General features: G+C 42.4%; 2 protein-coding genes across 4 annotated transcripts in view; both read right to left on the reverse strand.

Annotated features, from left to right (window-relative positions):
• Positions 1–10,784, reverse strand: part of nbeal1 (neurobeachin-like 1) — a 42,870-nt gene extending 32,086 nt beyond the window's left edge. For 2 of the 3 annotated variants that reach the window (XM_030409747.1, XM_030409746.1), the window contains exons 1-2: positions 9,822–9,872; positions 1,058–1,149 (exon numbers count right to left, since the gene is read on the reverse strand). In XM_030409747.1, the coding sequence (XP_030265607.1) occupies positions 1,058–1,149; positions 9,822–9,872 (143 nt within the window). Of the gene's footprint in view, positions 1–1,057; positions 1,150–9,821; positions 10,174–10,686 lie in introns of those variants that run through there. The other variant, XM_030409748.1, reaches the window with a different exon arrangement.
• A 1,363-nt stretch (positions 10,785–12,147) lies between these two features.
• Positions 12,148–20,398, reverse strand: stradb (STE20 related adaptor beta). The gene is made up of 11 exons (XM_030409492.1): positions 20,262–20,398; positions 19,591–19,671; positions 17,064–17,166; positions 16,824–16,945; positions 16,154–16,262; positions 15,635–15,758; positions 15,377–15,548; positions 15,157–15,261; positions 14,812–15,068; positions 14,669–14,711; positions 12,148–14,555 (listed from the first exon to the last, which is right to left on the reverse strand). The coding sequence occupies exons 1-11, from the start codon at positions 20,271–20,273 to the stop codon at positions 14,397–14,399; spliced, it is 1,287 nt and encodes a 428-aa protein (XP_030265352.1). The 5' UTR covers positions 20,274–20,398; the 3' UTR covers positions 12,148–14,396.
• Positions 20,399–20,685: the final 287 nt, after the last annotated feature.

Genomic DNA, 20,685 nt, shown 5'->3' on the forward strand with positions numbered 1-20,685 from the left:
GTGTTTAAGCTGTAGATGACGCATACAAGAAGAGATAGTTCTGATCTCACTCAGTGACCTAATGCAGAAAACTGCTTTATAATAGGAAAGTCAGTGTAATGTGCAAGACTAAATAGGTGAAATGACATGCCACCGTGGGATGGTGTAGGGTAGTGATCCCCAGCCAGGGGATATGGTACCCTACTGTTACTATCGTAGTTGCTCAACTAAAATACTGAAACCGGGATTTGAATAATATAAACAAGTTTTAAGGAGGAAAATAAAAAGTTAATTCAAATTAATCCAAGTTGGTTGCACACACTGAGGCATGGAAATGTATGTGTATGAAAACTAACCACAGTGCAAGCAGAGACATTTTAGAAGTTAGCTAAAAGTAATGGCTGAATGGTTTAAATGGAAAATTAAACAAAAAGGGATAATCTGTTGACAAAAAGAAATGGATACCTTGTTTTAAAATAGGTAAGAGTAGATAAACATTTGAAATGGTTGGCTAAACGTTTTGTATAAAAGTTTGAAATAGTTAGCTAAAAATAATGGATAATCACTTGAAATAATAAGAAAGAGTAAGTGCAGATGAGGAAAAAACCATGATGTAAAAACTGCCATTTCAAGTGTTTCAAGAATTGTAACAACATGCAATTTTGATTAGATACATCTTATAATCCATAAAAAAGAGCATAGTTGGAACATGACAGGTGGTGCTGAAGAAGCACTTCAGCTCATCTGATAATCTTATGGGGGTGCATCAGACAAAAAGGGTTTAGACCATTGGTATAAGACATGCATGGCAATGAATCAAATTCACCGCTTATTTTCAGTGTTTTTATTTTACTAATGTCTTTTAAATTACATTTTTATGTCTTTCAATGTAATTTGTGTGTGCCTGTGAGTTGCCTTGTGTCTGAATTGTGCTATACAAATAAACTTGCCTTGCCTAGTAAGCCCCGTAGAAGTTTCCCCATAAACAAGTGTCATATATGTGTTTTTCTGTTGCAACACAAAGTGATGCAATGCATATTTCCAGTTACTTTTGGATACAAAAAGAGCCAACAGTTACCTTGAAGGTGGCTTTTCAAAGTCCACATCCAGACATCGCTCATAGGAGCCAATGAAAATCTCCAGCCATAACTTCAAGTAGTCTGGATCCTTCTGAGAAATGAAAAGACAGACAAACAAAGAAGGGAGGGGAATAGAGATGGAAAGGGAGAGCCGAATATAGTTAGTGGTCTTCGCTGACAAAAGCTGTCATTGTTAAAATAGATATATTGTTGGGAGCTGACAGGTCTCGTCTGGAATTTGATTAAATGTATTGCATTTAGTCTCCATGTGTGTGTAAGTCTGTGACTTCTATAGCCAGACGACAATAGGCCGCAAACTTTGTTATCTTCTCTTATTTCAGGATAATTACAATGAATATGAAAAGTTGACACACCCTGTCAAATGCTCCCGGCAATGTTTTCATTCCATCAAGGATTTACATACTTTTAAAACAACACAGCAAATCAAGTTCAAAAACAAAACATTTCTGTATGTGTGAGAAAATATCAAATAAAAATGCTTTCTAGAGGTGTATGAAGCTGCAACAGAAGCATGTCAAACACGTGAGAGTGGGAATGTCTCAGGTGGTCGCATGTGCTTCTTATCTCTTTAGGTCTAGGAGCTAAAACACGCACCTGTCTGAGTGGAAAACAGGCTTGGCTGCATTGCGAGAGGGGTATTTTTTTCTAACAGCCGGCTGATCGACATTTCCTAAATTCCTGGAACAATGCCCAGAGAAGGATGGGATGGCAACAGCAGCCACAGAGGAAGGCTGGCCTGACTCGAACTGCTCGGTCGCGGTAGAGTTCCTTGTCTAAGATCCCGTCAGCCCACAGGAAGAAAAATACTGAACACCAAACACAAGGGAGTACACAGCAAAACTGTTTAGATAGCAAGAGCTGGAACCATAAAGTTGTGCGACAAATAAAAACTACAGATGGGGTGGTGTCAGGTTTTATTACTATCATTATTGTAATAAGTGACAGTGAGTCACATATACACCACACACTTGTGAACAAAGTATCATGCCAGTAAATACACATTTACTGAGGTGAAGAAGGCGAGCAGTAATAAAAAGACAATTCAAGAAGCTTCGGAAGGTTGACTTAACATTATTTTTAGTTGTTTAATTGTATTAAACATTCCCTTTTTATCGCAGAAACCATTTGAACGAACTTAATTTGCGCTATTATTATCATTTATTCTTCATTTATCTGCTCAAACCATCAGCACCAACGGATCTGACCTGGGGACACCCAAAACGGATGGCGGAGAGATACGCGTACTGTAATGTTATTATGTAGCTAATCTCTCCTCACACTGAACATAATTGATGGGTGTGTGCTGCAAAATTACATTTGCAGCAGAGGGGAACTGTTGCAGCATACATCACTGTAAAACTGGCACTAATGACGAGGTCAGACATTTACAAAATATACAAATGACTAATTTCTAACAGCAGAAACAGAAATATTAAATGATGAGTTTAGTTTGACAAAAAAAGAAGTAAATGTTAAGAAGAACTAGTAAACATGATTCATTTTTGCTGTTAGAAAGACTACAAAGACTTGTCTGCCATCAAAAGAGTTGTCAATTCCTAACAACTCTTCATTTCTGTAAACCACAGATATACAAGATGCAGGACACATGGATGGGCCAAAAGAGCTCTCATAACATCATTAATTCATCATACAGGAGTAATCACATGCTCAGGACCCCCCAACATATTCTGTCATAAGGGATTTTGGGCCATCTGGAGGGTGCGAGTGAGCAATCTAGGTCAAGGAGGGCTGAGGAGGTAATCGGGGCAGATTACCATAACACAGTGCATTGTGCATTTGGTAGTACAGTATGACCAGCCTAGGTTTGGAGGTCATTTCTTTTAGGTAAAAAATTACATGTCTCCTGTCATGAGATTAAGTGTTGGACAGCTTGAAAAACTGCGTGTTGATGGAGGTGAAAGGTCAGGGGTTTGTTAAAACCATTAGGATTCACTCTCCTGGGAACATGAGGTTCTTAAGTAAATTTCCCAACAATCCATCCAATAAGATGGATCCGTGTGAGACCAACAGATCAAGTGACATTCCTTAAATCATAAAACTAGCCTAGCTTAAAGGGAAAACATGATGTATTTCTCTTTCTTCTTGAAACTAAAATCAAGTTCTAATAAAGTCAGTTTATGGGCTCCACACAGGCAGCCAATGTCATATTCATCAATAACACCATCTGTAATAGAACAAGCTATATCATATCTATAGCATCAGAGTGGAATGACACAGAGTGCTACAGTAGCATAGTCAAAATATTGAACTGCCTTATACTTTGTCACAGTTGTTTAAACACATTTGTCATTCATCTTAAACCAGTCTACTTGGATACATAAAATGTATCCTGAGCCCAAGATAACAACATTCTGCATAGGTATCTATAAGATACCCAGGAAACAAAGAAACAGATGGAGACGATGCATTATCTCGCAATGTTTTTCTATCACTGTTGCATTGAAGCTATCCCCACCTTGACACTACAGACAACACATATACCTGAAATTTACCTATGATGCCAATATCAGACAAACAGGAAGATAGACAATTCACACATCTATGATACAATTTCCTATGAAGCTATTACTTAAACATGGAAGAATTTGCAGATTAGGGCTTGAAACTTAAAGGGAAAAAAAGCACCACAAGGGGAAAAAGTGGGGTTTTCTCAGGATAGCAGCAGTGCCATCTGGCTAAAGAGTGGGAGAGGGGCTGAAAGGCTGACTGCTTCTGTCTGCGTGTCAGAGTGGGAATCTGCCAGAACGAAGCAGGAAGCATGGCCTCTGCAATCCCTGTGAAGTCATCAGAACGATCATGCGACGTTGGCCTGTGTGTGTGTGTGTGTGTGTGTGTGTGTGTGTGTGTGTGTGTGTGTGTTAGGGTATGTGTGGGAGAGAGAGAAGAGAGGAGGGAGAGGGGCATCTGAACAGAGGCAGCAGCAACGGCCACGTGTGAATAATATGTTCTGTTGGGAGAACATGGCATGTCGCCTGTGTGCTTCTTTTTCCTGTTACCTTAACTGAATGACTCACTGGCTATAGTGAGAAAAAAAAACATTTATTTGTGCTAGAGTTGTTCTGTAACTCAAGACAAATTAAATTGACTTTGCCAGAGAATTAGAAGTCACTCTCAAGTGACTGAGCTTGCTAGCAGCAAGGACTGAATGACTATGTGTGTGTGTGTGTGTGTGTGTGTGTGTGTGTGTGTGTGTGTGTGTGTGTGTGTGTGTGTGTGTGTGTGTGTGTATGTGTGTGTCTGAAAGAATGTCCTCTTTTAGGCAGCAGCTTGGGAGCACAGATGCCCATTGAGGGTTCGGACTGTGGCAGGCGGGGACACACCCTGCTCCACATTGCTCTGTTTATCCTTTCATCGCTGACAAGTAGGAATCCTAACGCAACAACAGTCACCTTGTCATGACGCTAACAACCATCTTGTGTCCCCATGTGTATAAAACAAGATCACATGCTTCTCCTTTGTATATCCGTTATCATATCAGGCCTTTTATATTAGGCCCTTCGCCATGCGTCCTAAAGATCTGTTAAAGCTGACCTCTGTAAAGCTCAAAAGGTCCCCTGCAACACAGATCAATGCACTTCATTCTTGAAATTGAGACCCCCACTGACCCACAGCGAGACTTGATCAGTGGGAGTGGTACTCAGCCATAGTGAAAGTGCTGATTAAGGATCAATATTTGAAACCACTGGCAGCCTTCGTTCATTTTGATATGAGACATGAGATATGTGGTAGGTGAAATCATGTCAGTGCAACTAATAACATGTTCCAGGGTTGGATGCTTCACAGCAATTGATAATAATAGATAACATCCCTTTAAATAGGTGGGAAAAGTCACACAACCATTTAATGTTTTATTGAACGTAAATAACCATTCATTAGGCCAAAATGAATTATCATTCATATTAATTGCTCTTTATTAAGCCACTATAAAAATGTTAAAAAGTAGCAAAAACACAAGCAACAGTGCAAACTACAGAAAAGTTAACTACTTGGAAATAATGTCAGAGAAAGAAGTCAACAGCAAGTTTAGCAGGAACCACATCTTACTAAACCACGTTTTATACACAAGAGTTACTGCTCTAATAAAACAATTATGGCAAACATAAAAAAAACCCTAATGCTAAATATGTCATTATTTTCTCTGGGAACAGCTTGGATCACATTTTAAACTAGTTTAAAAGGACGCTGATCAATTACATTAATGGATCGATCTATTATCAGTTGCTCCGTACAGTTAGACAGTGTACAGCTCAGCAAGTGCTCCGCCCCTCCAGACAGGCGTGGTGGGCAGGCTGGTCGGGTGGCTGTTTGCTTTCTTAGTTTGGGTGGGTGACCTGGTTTGGTGGAAGTGGCACAGAGTCACTGTAACCACAATGTTTAAAGGTCCCCTCCCTGTAGGTTTTAATAGATGGGAGCTGTGGTCATTCTGTTTCTGAACTACCATCACAGTCTGACATCACCGCCTATCAGTCAGAGGCGACTCGGACATGACGTCACTGTCAGGCCTGTATTTAAAGAGGCTGGTGGGAGGGGTTACAACCACATGAGGCATGTCTGATACACAATGTCAGTGACATCAGTGTTATTCTGGAGATATTCATAGCACGGAGGGAAATGAGAAGCGAGAGGGGAACGGAGAATGAAATCAGCTGCAGCGAGAAAGAGAGCTAGCCTGAGGGAACAAACTTTGCATACCAGCACATAAACCAAAGCCGGAGTGTGAGAGCTTGTGAGACAGTGTGTGGCGTGGTGTACGTACGTGAGTGTGCGTGATGGAGATTAGACTGTAACAAGCAAACAAGCAGCAAAGCCGGAAAAAGACCCGAGTAATCTACTTGAGCAAATATGTGAAACCGCCATGCTTTCTCCTCCTCCGTCATCTCCAGCTCAACTGTTCTGGTTTATTTCCCTCCTCATTTCTCTCCCCGCTAGTCTATTTTCACCTCCTCACTCCAATCCTTTCACAATATCTTGACTCCCTTATGTGCAGGGGTTTATGCAAATTCTCAGATGCAGTCACAAAGCGTCTCATCAGGCAGGGCAGGGTGGGGAGACATGAGACAGGATGACAGTGCTGTGAACCAAAAATCTCTGGTTTGTGGACAATTTAAAGGGAGTGAGGATATCTGCTCCAGAATTAAGAGAGCAGACTCAGCTTTAAAGCCAGTGGAGGGTGAAACGATGCCCCTGGCTGCAGAGGCATGCTCCCTGTGGTTGGGAATTAAAAGGGCTTTTCTGCAGCAGACAAAGGCTTTAAGAGAGGAACTGGCTAAACCCTCTACTTTCTCTGACAAGTCCTTCTGGATAATATACTGGTAAGGAGTGAGAGCCACCGCAGCGTTGCGTTGTTGCTACTGTGTACCAGCGGCAAACCAGTGGCTCCATGTGCTCGGAGACAACGCTCAGGCACGGACCAATGACAGGCAGTTAAGAGGATCGCTGGTTATGCAACAGTCTCGGCGTCGTCTGTGACCTCTCGGCCCTCTACAACTGCAACAAGCGAGCTGCAGTCAACCTCTGCATCTATTGCACGTTCTCATTAGAACTGTTAATATAATGGACTGTAATATATATAAATATATATATAAATCTCACTTGCACAATTTATAAACCCCTACAAAGCGTAGAAAACCTGCAGGGGTCTCCAGAGATTGTGAAGATCTTTCCATTTTTAAAGGATATACCAAAATATTTACAATGCATTATTAAATCAAATGATTAGTTTTTTTCTTCTACAATCCATACATTTCAAGTATATTCACAAATGCAGAGATTAAGAATTTGACAGTTAATATAGTTAAAAAGGTAACATTTACCGTGTCTTTCATGTGATGAAAATATAGAGCTACCTTTATCAGCCTCAGAAAACAATTGGAGCATGAGAATAGCATTTGAAAGCTTATAAAGCTAGGAAGCTGGTCCTTTCATTATCATTTTGCAGTTAGAAGTAGGACTACTAATACCAATCACAAGTCAGGTGTTGGATTGTGCTACAGTCCAGTCAAAAGCAAAAATTTGGTCTAAAAAAATTGGTGGTAATAACAGTGTTACTCGTGATCGGATACTGTCATGATACAAAGCCCACAATAACAATGGTGTGACAATACAGCAAAGACATTAAGCTAGCATACGTCACTATGTCTGTGTTACCGAAGAAGAAGAAGTAACCCTAAAAAGGCCAAAAGGAGGAATCGTGTATGTGGCGTCTGCATTGTGGTGTCAGTTTCAGACTCTGACATGAGACAAATCAACGTATAAAAATGTGCAGTGTCTCAGCACAGTGACTGGTAAATGATTGAATACAATATTGACAAAAAGATCAAAAGCATAATGAAATTATCCTTCTAACAAGTATTCAAAGCCTAATTTATTTAATTCCTCAATGATATAGAGCTTCATTGTTGTTCAAAAACTATTAAAAACACATCAGTGGGCCGCACTGTTGCACTGGGTGGTGTGTTCCTTCATCATGATGAATGTGGGCACTTTTATTTATTTTGACTCAATCCCACATACGCCGTCCTGCTGCCAAAAATACCCACAAGGGCACCAAATGTGGATTAATCTGCAGCGGAAAATAGTTCCCAACAATGTGGTTAAGAACAGAGAGAAGAACCAGGATCAGTCCAAGTCTTGAAAACTTCCTGTCACTGAGCTGCTTCTCGTAAAATCCGAGTGCGGCATTGGTCCCCATCAATACACCAGCTCCTTTACTGACTTTGATGCCACAGCTGCTCACCCAACAATTTGTGACCTCATCATCTATTCATGAACAGCTGCTTGAAACATAGCCCTAAATTATTATTACAATGTCACATGTCAAATTCTGAGACATCAACTGGAGCATCTGTTTAAACACTAGCCCGACCCATGTTTTCGTCCAGCAACCAGGACTGGGTGACAGTTAGGTGAATAATACAGAGATAGGAAAAGACAGCTGATGTCCCCCTGACAGAGCTGGTTGAGCTGGTTCTCCTACTGTGACCCTCGGCTGATGCTTGTTTTGTACATGCTTGTACTGTCAACAAAACACGTCCGAGTGAGTTCTCCTCCGAGAGAAGCACAAGTGTTGACCTCCGACCCTACAGGCAGTGATGTCCCCACTGTTTTGTCAAACATTAAACAGACGGATGAGGGAGCGTTTATGAGCACAACATTACCTAGTGTATATGGCTATTATTGTTTGTAGTTTATTATGTTTTTGTGCTCAAAAAGCCTCAGAGCTACATTGCTATCTGGTGATGCCGCAGCAAGATAAGAAAATATCTTTGCTTGGTTGAGACAACAAGAGGCTGAGAAGGGGAGGTTAGTACTGAGGCTGGTTATGAATTAACCCTTTGATTATACAGGGGGTCTCAGGGTTTCCACGCCAACATTCTTCATCCGATTTAGTCCACGTGACAGCAGGTTCTCCTTACAGCCAACATTATCCTGGCAACCCCTCGCATACAAGCACACATATATAGTGCAGAGACAACCCGTCGGCCATACCTGACATTTCAGCTGCTGGGGGAGAAAGATGGGCTGCTACACATATATATTTAAACACCTCTCTCTCTGCCTCACATGGGGAAATATTGGCCTGGTGGATGCTGGCTAACAGCCACAGATGAAATGCAATGATCCCTCCTCGTAGTGTAATGCTTAGTCAATGCAAACACACACTCCTGCTAGAACAAATGCAGTGTGTACGCTTGCAGCAATTGCTGGCATATTTACAAGTGACTGTGACAAGTGTGTGTGGGTAGCAATGTGTCTGCATACTTCTGTTACCAACCCCAAAACACCCACACCACTGGCATTAGATATTCTGTTTGTGTCAGCATGCTAGCCTCCATACTCCTCAGGGTGAGGATTACTCGATGTCATATCGTAAACTCGCAGAAAACAGCTCTTCTTTTTATGGGGTAAATACCTGAGTGAGGTTTGTGTACTGTGTGTGTGTGTGTGTGTGTGTGTGTGTGTGTGTGTGTGTGTGTGTTATTGTGGGGGATTACTGTGGGAAGTAAGTGTGTGACTGCAGCCAGACTCATGTGAGGAGCGGCTCAGGCGGGCCATTTTGATTGGACGCCGGGATGTGCGCGTGCTTTATCGCCAAGTGAATTAAATGCAGCCAACAGCTGACTCAAGGGGTGCTGTCTCTACTCGAGTGACACTCATTCATCTCCACTGAGAAAACAAAGCAGTGTCCTACTGTTCACTGCAGCACTGACTGACCATCCTGAGATGGAGGGTCTATCCAGACCACAGCTGCAGAGAAACTGACACTGAGTTACACTGGTTCTCAGAGGATTAATTATTCATCTACCAATAAATCCTTGAGGATCTGCAAGCAATTTCATTAGTCTGGGGTTTAAATGGAAAGCTATAATGTTTTGCATGCCGTTTCAGAGGCTTTTACATCATGAAAAGTGTCAGATATGCTAAAAAAAGAGATGTTAAACATTGCCACAAAACAACGGCGGCCAGTGGTTTTGGCATAAAAATGTCTGTCAGCACAAGCTTTGATATCTCATATTCATTTGACTAACTACCTACCACAGTCTGCCACTGTTTAGTCTGTTAAAAACAGTCCGTAGCACTGGAAGTTCAAAATATAAATGCCAAGAATGAATAACCTTTTTACCAGGGAGGAAAATGCCATCACACTGCCCATTACCTCACCTCATGACATTCCCCTGACTCTGGGAGAGTGTGTGTGCTGTGTGTAGGACTACACCTCACCTTAGTGCAGTAGAGCATCCAGACCTCGTACAGTCTCTCCTTGGATGCCATGGTGGCACCCCCAGGCTGTAGTGTCCACCGAGGTCACTTCCCTGGCTGCTTCATGGCTTCCCAGTCATGAGCTAAACATCTGCAGCTGACCTCCGGAGCTCAACGTCATGACTTGTCCGACTCTGGCAAGGTGTGACGCTCCTTCAGTGATGCGAAAATTGGGACGACGTTCGGCGTGTTGTGGCGGAAACTTTGCGAAAATTATTCCATGGCAGGGGAGAGGAGAGCCGAGCGTTCCCAGAGAGGTCTCCGTGCAGCCGGGCCTGCGCCTCCACTTCTTCAAGCTCTTCTCCCGGCGGCGCTATGAATGATAACAACAAAGACGATCACTTATCGAGAAGGAGGATGTATCCTGGAGCTTTTTTCACGGCTAGCAGCTACGAAATACCTCCAGTAACGTTGGTGCACTTTGAGCTGCCGTTCTGGCTCCGAGCACAGACAGACTGAGGCGATGGTGCTTTAACTACACGGCAAAACACACACCATTAATAATGTCTGCTTCTGTTGTGTGCTCTACAGATAAGTAACAAGCAGCCTCGCTCGTCCCTTGACAGCTCCACAACGCATTACGTTATCCTCGGCAAACATTACTGTTATCAGTCGACCTTACCTGACCAAGCTAGCTAAAAGCTAGCTGTCAAAAATGCCTATTTCTGTTTTTTATCGCCTCCCTTTCTCCTCCTCCTCCTCATGTGACTGAAACGCCTCGTCGTCCCAAAGCCTGCCCGGCTACATGAGCCCCGCGTACAGAAGAATAGACGTGTGAATACCTGAGAAATGTTTTAAATCCGTCGAGAAACTGACGAGCACTCACCTGTGTAGGGGAAAAGCAACTGTCACTGACGCCGTCTCTCCAGAGTTGTTGGAAATGCGTCAAGCCGCCGACAAAGACACCGCGCGCATGCGACCGATGGCAACTTCCGGTCTCTGCGCCGATGGATTTATTTCAAAATAAGAGTCCGTCCCTAAAGATTTGAAACAACTGCACGGATGTATCAATGACATCATTTCTTGTGCGCTCTTCAACTAACTTTGAAACTTTTTAATACAGATTAAGTGATGAAACTTTTTAATACAGATTAAGTGATGAAACTTTTTTTCTGTTACCGAGTGTGTGTTTTTTTTTCATTCAAACTGAATCAACGATAAGAAAATTCTTCAGTTCATGTAAAGGTAGATATTATCATTAGTTAAAAGGGGTGTGGTAATGGCAAACTCTTGTCTTTGCTCGGGTCACTGGTGTAAAGGAGCACCTTGTAAGATTGGAAAGGAGATCCAAACTCAGAAAAGTAATGTTTGCAACTTTTTATCAAGTAATTTTTGTTGAATAAAGACCCCAAGATGCTCAATATGCAATCCAAAGTAAAAACAAAAGAATGCAAGTAGTTTTAATAAACCATACTTAGCCCATTTGGCAATATTTAAACAGTTTTATTAAATTAACTGGGGTCTGTATGTGGCGTTCACGACACAAGACGAAACTTTAATTTGGTAGGCGCCCCGGATGCACAATAAAATGCAGTAACTGGCACTAAACAAATACGAACAAGTGAACATATTTACACTTAAACTGCAGTTCCAGAACAGGATACATGTTAATTTATTGAACTTTAATTTGGTGTGGTTGCTAGAATTTATTTCTGTGATAAAGAAAACCGAGTTTGTTGCGTGTAATGTTTGTCACTCGGTCTGTTTGCGACAGTCGAACCACTTTACGTTGTCGATGTGGAGCTGTGTGGTTGCTAGAGGCTGGGCTTGGTTGCCACTTTGTTTTGATGACGTACTGCCATCTAGCGGAGATGTTGAGGATTGCTAGTTGTCACTACAGATGTGTAGATGTGTTTCTGTGACGAAACGTTTTATTTTAAAGGAAAGAAGGTCGTTTCAGGTATAGAAAATAGTCACATAATGTCATATAAACATACAGGCCAAGCTAAAACTATAAATATTGGATTTTTTTTTTTTCAACAAAAAAGCCTTCATCTTCCCAAAAATGTAGAATAGGGGGAACAAGTTTACACCATAACCACTGCCTGATACAAACTGATTTCCTTTAATTTCAATGATAAGCAAAACAACTTGAATCACTCCATGACTCTGTTATTCAACCTTTAAATTTTCAAAGATTTTTCCATAACTGAATAAACAAGCTGTTCTCAGAGGAAATACTGTATGAAGCTAGGAAGGTGGCAGGGTCCGCCAGATGAGGTAAAACGCTGTGAAATTGTGTTGTCCTTTAAGGTCAGTTTGTTTATTCAGTTTTTTGAGTCACAAAAACAAAGACAGCTTGTTTATTTTGTTTGTTTAGGCATAAACATCTGATTAAAATGTCTTCAGCAAAACTACATAGTGCACCTTTAAAAATGCTATAAGAGGTCTGGATCCTGCTAACTTGTGCAGGTGTGGGCTTAAATACGTCAACTCATCAACATTATAATTTCATACAAAGAACAGAACCCTGGTCTTTTTATTGTCCATGTCCCAGAATTGTTGCCTGAAGTCAGACTGCATTGTCAACTTGTTACACTCCATTTCCACTTAGCCAACTCGGTGGAGTGGACGGATTCAAAGGGGCTGAAACGAGACAACCAGATTTGATCCTCAGGGTCCATCAGAGTTCTGCGCTCTGTGAAGAAGATCACACCGTGCAGGATGGAAGTACATGGAGCATATCGTCAACACACACACTTCTCTATCGACACAAATCTATAAAGAAATCAATCAAGGCTAACAGGAGGTTTATAAATCAAATGTTGTATATACATGTTTATCACTTATAATACGTGTATATATAAGGCTCATACAGCTACCATGTTTGATATGTACTGCGGATCACAGTTCTCATACACAGCACACTTAATCACAGTTACAGATGGATCACCATATTCAGAATGCAGGTTCCATTCAAACATAAAGGCATTGTTGGATAAGTGGTCACAGAGCACAGTAGAAATAATCTTTTGGCATATCACTGATGATCAGGGCAGGGACGGTTTTCATCTCAGGGTCTCTAACTCCTACGTGGAACATTAGATGAACTCTATTGCTCGTGTGCTCTTCTTTTTTCTTTTGTTCTTTTTTGCAGGTTTGCAGTTTGTCTGACTGGCTCATAGGCAAACACAGAATAACATGTTATGTTGAAAAGACTACACATAAACACTATGTGCATATATCTTCAAACATACAGAAAAAAAAAATGTATTTACATACACGACCGTGGTCAGTTTTCGAAACATTTTGGATAGAGGTAAAAAAAAAAATCCAGTCTGATTTCTGAACGGCTTTAAAATGGCCTCAAGGCAATAAATCTTATAATCTGAAGGAGTGTGTGATTGAGTTACACTTAATGATATAGATCGATACAAACATCACTTCGAGGCATAATTAGGCTCAAAATGTTTCGAATCATAGCTCAAATATCAGAGCTATTAACTGGAAGTGTAACGTTGCCTTGGAGCCAGTTTAAAAGTGAGCTGCTCTAACTTGAGCCTACATTTGTTTACATTGTGGCAAATTAGCACCGTCACACGTATGCCAAATTAGCGACTAGCTACTCCTGTTTGTGGTGCACCCGTAAATGTGCACACAAACATCACTCGATTACTCTGACACTGAAGAGAACGGAAAAACGCGATGATTTTAAGGGGAGTTCTGGAGTTTCTATGATTTCTACAAAGATTTGTGGACATTTATTCACAACGGACATCAGAGGTAATATATCTCCTTAATATAATATAGATATATACATCCTCGAGAAGTGTAAGTCACACTGAATCTAAATGAGTGTGTCATGTCTGTGCGTTCAGACTCAGCCCCCCCCCTCGACACTCAGTTTGAAAACTTCTGGTATAGATGAATATATATGCACATATGTATTGTAATATCTCTTTTAAGTACCTCAGTATTCACTATTCACAGTCTGAATAAAAAAAAACACTGGAAAGGAAAAATCCACCCTCACATAGTGTCTTAGGAGTGACATTTGTAGTGTATGCTTATTATTATTATTATTTTAGATTCGGTAAACAAGGTCCTCCATCATTCAGAAAGCCTTTAGGAAGACGAGAAATATGGACAGTACACTGGAGAAACAACTAAATGTTCCCAGACATAAAAAGTTTAGCGCCTAGAGATGCTTCTTCAACAATAAAGTACTTCTGGGTGGATTTTTCCTTCAACGAATAGTTGCCTTTTACATCAGAGGAAGTGCGTGATTATAAGTCAACCGATTAGTGTTTTGTTCATTGACTTGTTCACAGTCCATTTTGCTGTTATGGATCTTTACTAACTGATCAGAGCAGCTTCTTTGATCCAGCACTTTCACAGTTGGGTCACCAACAAATGACTCCAACTCACACATCGGACAAACATAAAAAAAAAACAACTACAAAGCTACTTAAAAAAAAAAGGCTCAGAGAGTCGGGTAAATGATAAAAAATAAAAGCACAGTAGAATTTGGCCTCATTGCTTTGCTTTGATTGTCTCGGGTTTGGCTTGCTAGTCAGGATTCGTGGAATCGGGAGGTTAGAAGTCCCAAACAGCCTCAGTGGTGTCGGTGGAGGCTGACGTTGGAGCGTGGCAGGACGGGGCGGGCGGGCAGGATACGGGAGGGTCCTCTGGGCTGGTGAGGGGCACTGCTGGGTACATGAGGCTGAGGAAGGAGTCTCTGGTGTGCCTCTTCACCTGTCACAGAACAACAAAACTCGACTTGATCACAGTATAATGTATTGTTAGAGGATGTTTACATACAACAAGTTAATAGAACTGACAAAGCTCCACTTAGAGGAGAAACCCACCTGCTTGAAGAAAGCATGGGTCAACAGCGCAGATGCTGATGGTCTGTGGAAGACAAAGACAGGACACTGGGTCATTAGCATTGAAGGTCTAAGTGTTTGTACTACAATAATATCAGATCAAGTGTCTCCTTTAACGTACTGACCTGCGCTCAGGCTGCTGCTGCAGACACAGCTGAACCAGGTTGTGCAGGGTGACCGAGTGGTTTTTGGGCGCGGGGCTCTGAGGTCGGTCGGTAGGTGGAGCGGTGGCACTGTGCGACAGGCTTCCGGTGGCGACGCTCTCCCCGATGCCCGAGTCCACTCCGGAGCGCGACACCTTCAGACCGCCCAGCTCGCCCAGTGGGAAGGGAGCCACGTCCAGCAGGCAGCAGTGGGAGCCGCGCAGCTTCTGAAGCAGCATCTGGACAGGGAGATTCAAACGCTGACGCAAACCGCAGACAACAGCCAGTATTTTATGATTTATAATTTGGGTGGGAAAGTTTCATTACCTGAGTGGGGGGCATGTCCTGGAAAGGGACCCTGCCGCTGACCAGCTCACAGGCCACGATGCCCAAACTGTAGATGTCTGACTTCACTCCGTAACCGTGCAGATCCTACTGGCCGTGCAGATTGGAGAGATAAAAATCAGTGGAATAATGGAGAAACTGACTAAATTGTATACTATAATGTTGCTGCATTGCTTTTTGATACACTAGTTACAGTCCCGACCTGTCGCAGGAGCTCAGGGCTGAGCCAGGGCAGCAGGGCGGGGCTGTGGTGGGGCATGTCGAACACCGCCCTCATCCTCTTCCCCTCACGCATCATACTGTAAACACTGTGCAGCCCTGAGAGGTACACACGCCCCTCGCCCGACAGCAAGATATGACTGGCCTTCACACCCCTGAGGTGGACAGACATCAGATACAAATAATTAAATATATTTACAGTACATTTTGTATTCTGTAATGTCTCCTGTCGCCTACTGACCGGTGAACGTAGCCCATCCGGTGCAGGTATTCCAATGCTTTCAGCACGCCGTGCAGCAGGTACGCTATCAGAGATTCACTCATTCCATCTGGGAAATATGTTCTTAGTAAGGTATCGGCAGAGCCTGAATGCAAGAGGGGGAAACTGTGAATAAAAATACAGCTAAGTTGTTTGCTTGTTAGGTAAATTGAGCTAACAAGTAACAATAGCTACAGGCACGGATGTATTAACAGGATACAGTTAGCAGCAGGTAACAGTTTCTTCTGCCTTTAGTTGGCGGAGAATGGGAGGTGGCAAATTCTTACATATTGCACCTTTAATGATTACTGTTGAATTTATTTAATTTGACAAAGAAAATTATCAAATCCTCACATTTGAGTGGCTGGAAGTACAAAAATGTACCTAAAATACGAGTATTATATTATCAAAATAGTCGAAGATTCACACAGCTCTAGTGAATTCATTGTAATTCAAAGACAAAACAAAACAAAAAGTTATGGAGGTGTAGCAATTGCTGACCATAGGCCATGAGCGGTGTGAGGACCCACAGCTGGCAGCAGGAGCTGAAAACCAGGCGAGAGGTCAGCAGGTTGGAGTGACGAAACAGCCTGGACAGCAGAACCTCGTTCTGGGGTTTGAGACACAATCAGACGTAAACAAACCTGAGTGGAGAGCAGCTAGATTTGATTGCGGGTTTACAGAAACATTCTGGTATCCTCAAAAACAGTTTGAAACACTGAAACAAGCGATGAAGGGAAAGACAATTTGCCATTTAACGTCCCCGTACTCTACGCGAGATATCCTGCTTTTTTAAATTATATTGTAAGGCAGGTTTGGGAGCTATATAAATACTGTAAAAGTAGTCAGTGTGCCTTCAAAACTTCTGTAAGGTTGTGATGTCACGAGTATACATTCACCACCCTAAGCCACGCCCCCCACACGGCCAAGGTCGAAAAACCACCGGCTGAGCTGATGCAGAACATGTTGGGCGGTGCCAAGATACAGGCACTGACAAAGACCATTCAATAAAAAGGTGAATAGAGGTGCTGCAGCAATGGACAGTATGACATAAAATACATTTTTTCGAACTTTAAAGCATGTAAATGTTTTCTTTGAGGCAACCAAAATAAAAGTATGAATCTGAGCGCCATGACGTGGGACCTTTAAATACATTTCCATTTCTGCTCACCATTAGCTGCAGCAGCTCCTCCTCAGTGCACTCATCCAGGTTGGTTTGTTTGACGGCGACCAGCTGGCCCGTAGGGATGTAGCGTGCCATGTTCACCTGGCTCAGGTTGTTGAAGCCCCTCCCTGCAATCCAGAGAGTCGACTGTAAGTGAAATCTCACTGCACTTGCAGCTGCTTTGAACGGATTTGTGCAGGCAAGTAGGTGCAAGTTCAACTCTCAGTCTGACTGTGGCATTCTCACCCAGCTCGGACAGTAGCTGGTAGTGGGCAGGCTCGGCTGACAGCCCTGTGATGTCATCGCCACCTGCTGGCCCTTGCAGAGTGTATTCAGAACCGTCACAGCTCTGCGGGGTCACACGCGGACGGACACACAGACACACACACAAATACAGCATATTCTACATTTATCTCAAGGGGAATCGCAGAATGGAAGATAAAGTCAGCATTGACAGTCCCTGCTCTTCCTCAAACTGCAACAAAAAAGGAAGAGCTGATTGGTAGAAAACATTTGGAACATTCAAACAGATCTCAATCCCTCTGCCCGCTACCACCTCTGAGCATTCAAACTGCCATACAAATCAGTGAGCCGCTTAATGCTAACATGTTCACAATGACTACGCTAACATGCTGATGATTACCTTATCCACAGTCTTTGTTTAGTGTATCAGCATGCTATATGGCAATCTTTTTAAGCATTTATTAGCTGAACTGGATAGTCTTTACTGGTATCTGCAATGTCATTTTACCTTGTCAATGCTTTAATTCAAGATATCTGTAATTTAACAAAGGCACAAACAAAAATAGCAGTATCTATAATCTTAATGGTTGGTCAAATCTAGCTAATAAATGTTAAACCAGCTCGCCACAATGCTAACATTTGCTTACATGAGCACTAAACAAAGAGTAAATGTCATGTGTTTTCGAAGCATGTGGACACGAACCAAAGTACTGGTTAACTTTCTGTTTTGACCTGATGATGGCGCTAGATGAAAAGTTTTGAGATGAATCTGAATCAAATACCACAATTTTAATGGCACATAACAATCATTTTTTTGGCTATGTTGCTGTTTTTGTTCTGATTTCCACCTGTCTTTTCCCTGTAACTGACACAAAAGATCACATATTCAGACTGCAGAACAGTGAGCTGATCAATGTTGGCAGACGGGATAAAACATTACCATGCAAAGTATGCTGTAATAACATTAAATATCCTTGTTGCTGGCTTGGACCGACATCGCTAAGCAGATGAAATTAGAGCAGAGGTGGATTAGGTTTGAGACCAACTAAATCTCCACCTGGAAAACTGGAAATTGAGTTACTGGTATGAACAACAACAACAACAACAACGCCTGGTTGTACTCTAATGATTCTACGGTATGTTTCTGGTAAAAATTCACTATCTGCCCCTTTAATAATGCTTCTAACACAGTAAACCAACTTCGTGGTGGTGAGGTAATGTGTGAGGGGAGGGTGCCAAAGAGAGGGAGGTTGGAGGAGGGACGCTTGCACTTTTAGTGATACAGGACAGATGTTTGGGACAGAGTCTGGTTGTTCCTGATGCAGGATTGTTTCAAACACACCAGCTAAATGTGTTTTATTGGGTTCAACCACACTGCGCCAACATTTTGTCTGTATTATTAAGGGATATGACCTTACACACTAGCAGTACACTGTACATGTACTGCTAGTGTGTAATGTTTAAAATCAAGTACGACCTTTTAATGGTAACAGTTATACAAGCTTAGTGAAAGCTTTTGAATTTTCACATTTTGCTTTAAAGGGGCACTCAACTGTTTTTTACGCATGAAGATATGTTTACTTATCATGTTGATTACTAAGCTGTGTGATGTCTTCATTGGCTCTGTAGGAGCTTTGTCTGATATAATAACTCCTAATGATGTCATAGGGATGTCATCTGGATTACCTTGATCTTGGCTGGAGATTTATATAAGAGACATTGGCACTCACCAGGTATGAAAGTCTAAATTCTTCTTATCTTGTGGAATATTAAATCAATGGAGTACCCCTTCAAGCATTTGGTTTGTTATATCAGTAGTTGCCACCTCTACTTAAGGTTCTATTTATCTATCGAAATTGCATTGATGTGAGTTGGCAAGTTTTGTAGATACCAGGCACAGAAATTTCTGCCTTCTCTCAAATACATTGGCACCTAATGGCACTCGGCTTTTGGTGCTCAAGGCGCCCAACAAATGTATAAAAACACTCAGCATCAATGTCTTGCTCCAGAAACCGTGACCTGGTTACTCAAAATTAATCCACAGGGATTAAACAATAATGGAGTCCTCCTCTGGGCTTTATATTTGCTAATTTAGTTAGACAGCCTCTCCTCCATGAGTAGACGCACGCTTCTTTCCACTTGGCAATACAAGATGAAAATAGTTCCAACATGAAAGTGCTAACTACAGGTCTGTGGATGATCTTGAGTAATCAGGTCATGATTTCAGGAAGGAGATATCATCAACAAGTTTTTTTTTAAATGTATATTTTCAGGCACTTTGAGCATCACAGGTCAAGTGCCATCTAGCTTCATCATATTCGAGAGAAGGCAAACATCTATAAAAACTCTGCAACTCAAACCAAAACAATCTAGATAGATAAATAGCTACAGGTAAGAGGATATGGGGTGAACTGTCCCTTTCAGGCAAGGGCTGAGCAGCTGGACTTGGTGATAAATGAACAGTGATGAAATGATGGAAGAGCATCAGTGTGACGCCTGTCTCCATGCTGACAGTGTCTCGGCTACTGACCAGGAACTGGTGGCTGGTGTCCTCATAGCGCTCCTCTATGTCCAAGGGCTGGACCTGAGCGTGGGAGATGCAGGAACAGTCCTGGTGGAGGGGGGGAGGAGCACACAGGTGAGACATGCCCGACAGGACATGGAGGAGGAGGACGAGGAGGAGAAGGAGTGAGGAGGAGGACACAGCCTCGGGGGAGGTTGAAGTGGCAGGGGAGCAAGCATCTGGGAATATGTGCTGTTACGGGGCGGTTTATCGGAGGTGGTGAATGGAGAGGGAACAAGAGTGATGATAACAGGCAACAAAGAGGCGGCTGACTGACTGGATCGTCCCACCAGAGCACGATAATTGCTGCATACACAATTAGAAGTGAGGGATACGGACAACCCATATTAATATTTGATGTGTTCCCATCTGTTAGGTCATAATACACATGTAAATGCAGATCCAAAGGATATCTGACAGCCTATAGAACTCAGATGAATTAAAAATCTATCATGCAATAAGTGACAAATGATCTGGAAACCCCCCCCATTTTCAAATACTCTTGAGAGGCTGCTTGAATTTGCCAAATCCCACCAGAGGCGTCAACATGAGCCACCTGATTCGTGACTACACTCACAACTCGGAGGCAAAAAAAAAAAAAAAAAAAAGGAAAAATCCATGCAGCGTGATATTCTTACCAAGAAAGACATGGAGTCCTTTTGGCGATGGTAAAATCCCAGGCTTTGGCATTCATCCGCTCACAGGCCGCAGGAGACCGACCGCGATGGAGGGAGACGGGAAGAGGAGGATGGAGCTCAGCAGCAGCAGCAGCAGCGGTGTAACACGAGACGGAAAAATCCCCCACTAGACTAGAAAGCAGCCAGCAGCAGCAGCATCCATCCAACTTCGGCCATTCATCCATCCGTCTGCAGTTTACCTGGCTGCATCAGCTGATCTCGAGATGCGAGGAAGTGGTGGGAAAGAAATTCAGCAGCGGAGATCCCCTTCCAGTCGAGTCAGTGACGTTGATATCAGAGGGTGAAATTTGTGAATGAATCCTGGAAAAAAAAAAATAAAAAAATGTGTTCGTTGATGGAGCTGCACATTGCCGATAAGAATCTG

The sequence above is a fragment of the Sparus aurata genome, chromosome 24 (genome assembly GCF_900880675.1).
Source record: "Sparus aurata chromosome 24, fSpaAur1.1, whole genome shotgun sequence".
NCBI lineage: Eukaryota > Metazoa > Chordata > Actinopteri > Spariformes > Sparidae > Sparus > Sparus aurata.